This window comes from Bidens hawaiensis, unplaced genomic scaffold (genome assembly GCF_021521415.1).
Source record: "Bidens hawaiensis isolate Kalapana, Puna unplaced genomic scaffold, B.hawaiensis_p1.1 tig00043759_1, whole genome shotgun sequence".
Taxonomy (NCBI): Eukaryota; Viridiplantae; Streptophyta; class Magnoliopsida; order Asterales; family Asteraceae; genus Bidens; species Bidens hawaiensis.
The window spans coordinates 34,501-37,793 of record NW_027497765.1 but is presented as its reverse complement, the minus strand read 5'-3'; the positions used below and the strand labels follow the sequence as shown (position 1 = coordinate 37,793).

The following is a 3,293-nucleotide window of genomic DNA, read 5'->3' as shown; positions in this document are numbered from 1 at the left end:
TTACAAATTACTAGTAACGACTAGTTTATAAACATATTTCTAGAACTTCTTAACATAAAACTTGAAATTTGTTTGAAATTTTTCCTTGGGATATTGTGGTCTAAGGTTTGAAATCTGATTCAAGAAGGTTTTTTGACAGTGATGAGTTTGCTTATTGATAATGTACCCGAGTGAATCAAGCATGTAACGTCAAAATCAGTGGATAATTGACATCCTGTTTAAGTCAGTCGAGTATCGGGATACTTTCGTAATATTCAAAAATAATTAAAAAAAACTTATACGAGGAAAATAATATTCTTAATTTATGATGAAACCTGGTCCTCACCGGCTCTATTTATACCAACTATAGTCACCCCATCAGCAAGTGAACACACCCAAACTTGAAGCTGCTAAATATGGCTATAAAGATTCATCTCTTCCTTCTGGCTTCTTTTCTGCTTGTCACTACTTCTGTAAGCTTCTTCTTTACTTTAATCACTGCCATTTTTCAGAAACAAAACTTTACATTTTTTCTTGTTAATATTAATATTATTATTATTATTTTCTATTTTCAATTTTCAGCTTACATCCAATGAGCAAGAGGTATGAAATCAGATCTCTCTGCAAATATTTGTCATGATCTTCAAGTACATATATATTTTTTTTGGTTGTTAACTTATTATTCTAGATCTTGAAAAGAACAAAGAAACCAAGAATATACATAATATTTTAAACAAATAGCTAGTCTTGATTTACCTTTATTTAAATTTCAAAATTATTATTTAAAAAAGTTGTATCGGGTAAAGTTGCATCAGACCTAGTACAATTTTTTCGTTAGATAACGTAACTTTCGTTAGATAACGTAACTGTTTCATTCAAAAATGCAAATTATCTTGGATTTTGTTTGCTGCAGGCAGCTGCATATGTTGCCACCACCCCAGCCCCATCCAAAACCCCACCACCACCGCTGGTGGCCAAACCACCAACTCCTACACCTACACCACCGGTTACAAAGCCACCCACCCCAACACCACCAGTGTCTAAACCACCAGTGGCTAAACCACCAACCCCTACACCACCGGTGGCCAAACCACCAACCCCGACGCCACCGGTTGCCAAACCACCAACCCCTACACCACCAGTGGCTAAACCACCACCGCCCACCGCTGCGCCACCAACACCACCAAGAAACACTAAAGGTATAATCTTTTTTTTAAACAACCCAAGTTTTTAAATAAATATAATATTATTATATTTCCATTTAACACGTGTTATTTATTTATTTTGTGTAGAATGTTATCCACCGTGTTTGGTTCGGTGCAAACTTCACTCACGGCAGAATGTATGCTTGAGAGCTTGTGTGACATGTTGTGACCGGTGCAAATGTGTTCCACCGGGTCAGTCCGGCAACCGGGAGGTTTGCGGTCCTTGCTACATCAATATGAAAACTCACGGTGGCAGGTCGAAGTGTCCTTAAAATGTTTACTGTTAAGTAGGTGTTACTACTAATATTATGCGTAAGCTTGAGAAATAAAATGGGTTCGTACTTCGATTGCCTATGAAGAGGTTATTAGAAGAATAGGAGGTTCCATCGATTGTTAGTTAATGAGATATTATGTTGAGTTATGTAATGGTTCAAATCTATGTAGTGGTTCAAATCTTGATTGATATACTTTTGTGCACATTCCTCGGATACCATTTGCTACAACATAAAAATCAAATAGAAACGTCTAAAGAGATAAAAATAAAAGTTTGTCGTTTTGTCTTGATTCATAAAATGCCCAGAAGTTCAAGCCCGACCCGTGGGCTTGCAAAAACAAGTTAGGGCTTTAGGTTCACACTTAATTAAGGCCTTCAATCTAAAAGAAAACTACATGTAGATATATTATAATGAGTAGAGTAAATTTAAATTAATGTATTTGTGTGGTGGTAGATTTTGTTGTTATTAAAGTATAGGCCATGTTGTTGTTTTTCGATTTAGGCCCTACATTCATTAAGACGGACTCTCAGAAGTTAAGGCCAAATGGGAAACTTTAACTTAAGATTTCATGGGAAATTTATGATACCGAGGATCCATGACAAATATACTCCCTCCAAATCTAATATGTTAGTAAAGATTTGAGTCAATAACTTTGAAATGGTTGTGTTCGTGTGTCCTTCTAGTTATATAATTTGTTTAATAGTCACACATGAACTTTACACTTTTTTTAATAGTCATATATTAGCCATAAGGTGATTGTTTTCTTTAATAGTCACACATGAACTTTACACTTTTTTTAATGATTTAGAGATTTTAAATGTGTTTTTTGGTTTTATGAAGTTATTACTATGTGATTTTAAATTGAACTTTAAGTTTATAAGTTTCATCCATGTTTCAAAAGACTTCGGGTGCGATGTGTACTAAAGTCACATGTGAGGCGCACACCTCTTGCACATTGTGTTTTTTTTATGTATCAGAGTGTTGTATAGCAAAGCTTTTAGGTTGCACATGTATGTAATTTATATATTAAATCATATATAAGCTTGTTTAAGTCTAATATTGAGTAGATATGATTAAAAACCTATAGGACGTATATACAAAATTAATTTCTATAATAATTTGTGCTTTTGTGTATGAAAAGTCTATTACTTCGGCTCAGTTTTGCTTTGTAGTACAGATAAGCGTTTTCAGTATCGATACCGGTAGTGTCAGATAGATAGGGCGTGTTAGTGGAATTTTCCGTACTTGAAGTTAAAGATCTCGTTATATTGAAAATATGGAGACTAATGAGTAATAAGTAATGATGTGAACTGTGAAGGGTAGAAAATTAAAAACCCGGTTAGACGGGGAGTGCCACGTTTTTGGAAAAGGTGTGTGTGACTCATATTCAGTCAACATGAGGAGCAAGGGCGCATACCGGTCTGGGAAGGGCCATACCTTATCAAAGAAGTTCTGGGAAAGGGCGCATACCGGCTCGAAAGGCTCGATGGCACTCCCATCCCAAGAACATGGAATGGAGCTCAATTACGCAAATGTTATATGTAGATCAATTCCAAACTTGTAAAGAAAATGCCTAGAGCCACTTCTAATGGAAATGATTCTCCTTTCACAATGTGTTAATAGCCTTACCTTTATACTTATGAACTTCCCACACTGATGTGCCGGTATTCACCGCATAAATCGGGGAAGAAGTAAGTCGTTACGTGTGGAAGGCGGCAAAACCCGCATAAACACAACGGTAAAAATTTCAAGTTTTAAGGAAAACCTACACGCAGGTCAGATGTAAGTAAAGTTTAGCCATCCTTGTAAGTGCAAGTGACGGTCTTACCCGCAC

At 35.9% G+C, this 3,293-nt stretch overlaps 1 protein-coding gene across 1 annotated transcript; it reads left to right on the top strand.

The window, feature by feature from the left end:
- The first annotated feature begins 373 nt into the window (after positions 1-373).
- LOC143594509 (uncharacterized) lies at positions 374-1,456 on the top strand. Its single transcript, XM_077073805.1, has 3 exons — positions 374-452; positions 893-1,178; positions 1,272-1,456. The coding sequence occupies exons 1-3, from the start codon at positions 396-398 to the stop codon at positions 1,454-1,456; spliced, it is 528 nt and encodes a 175-aa protein (XP_076929920.1). The 5' UTR covers positions 374-395.
- Positions 1,457-3,293: the final 1,837 nt, after the last annotated feature.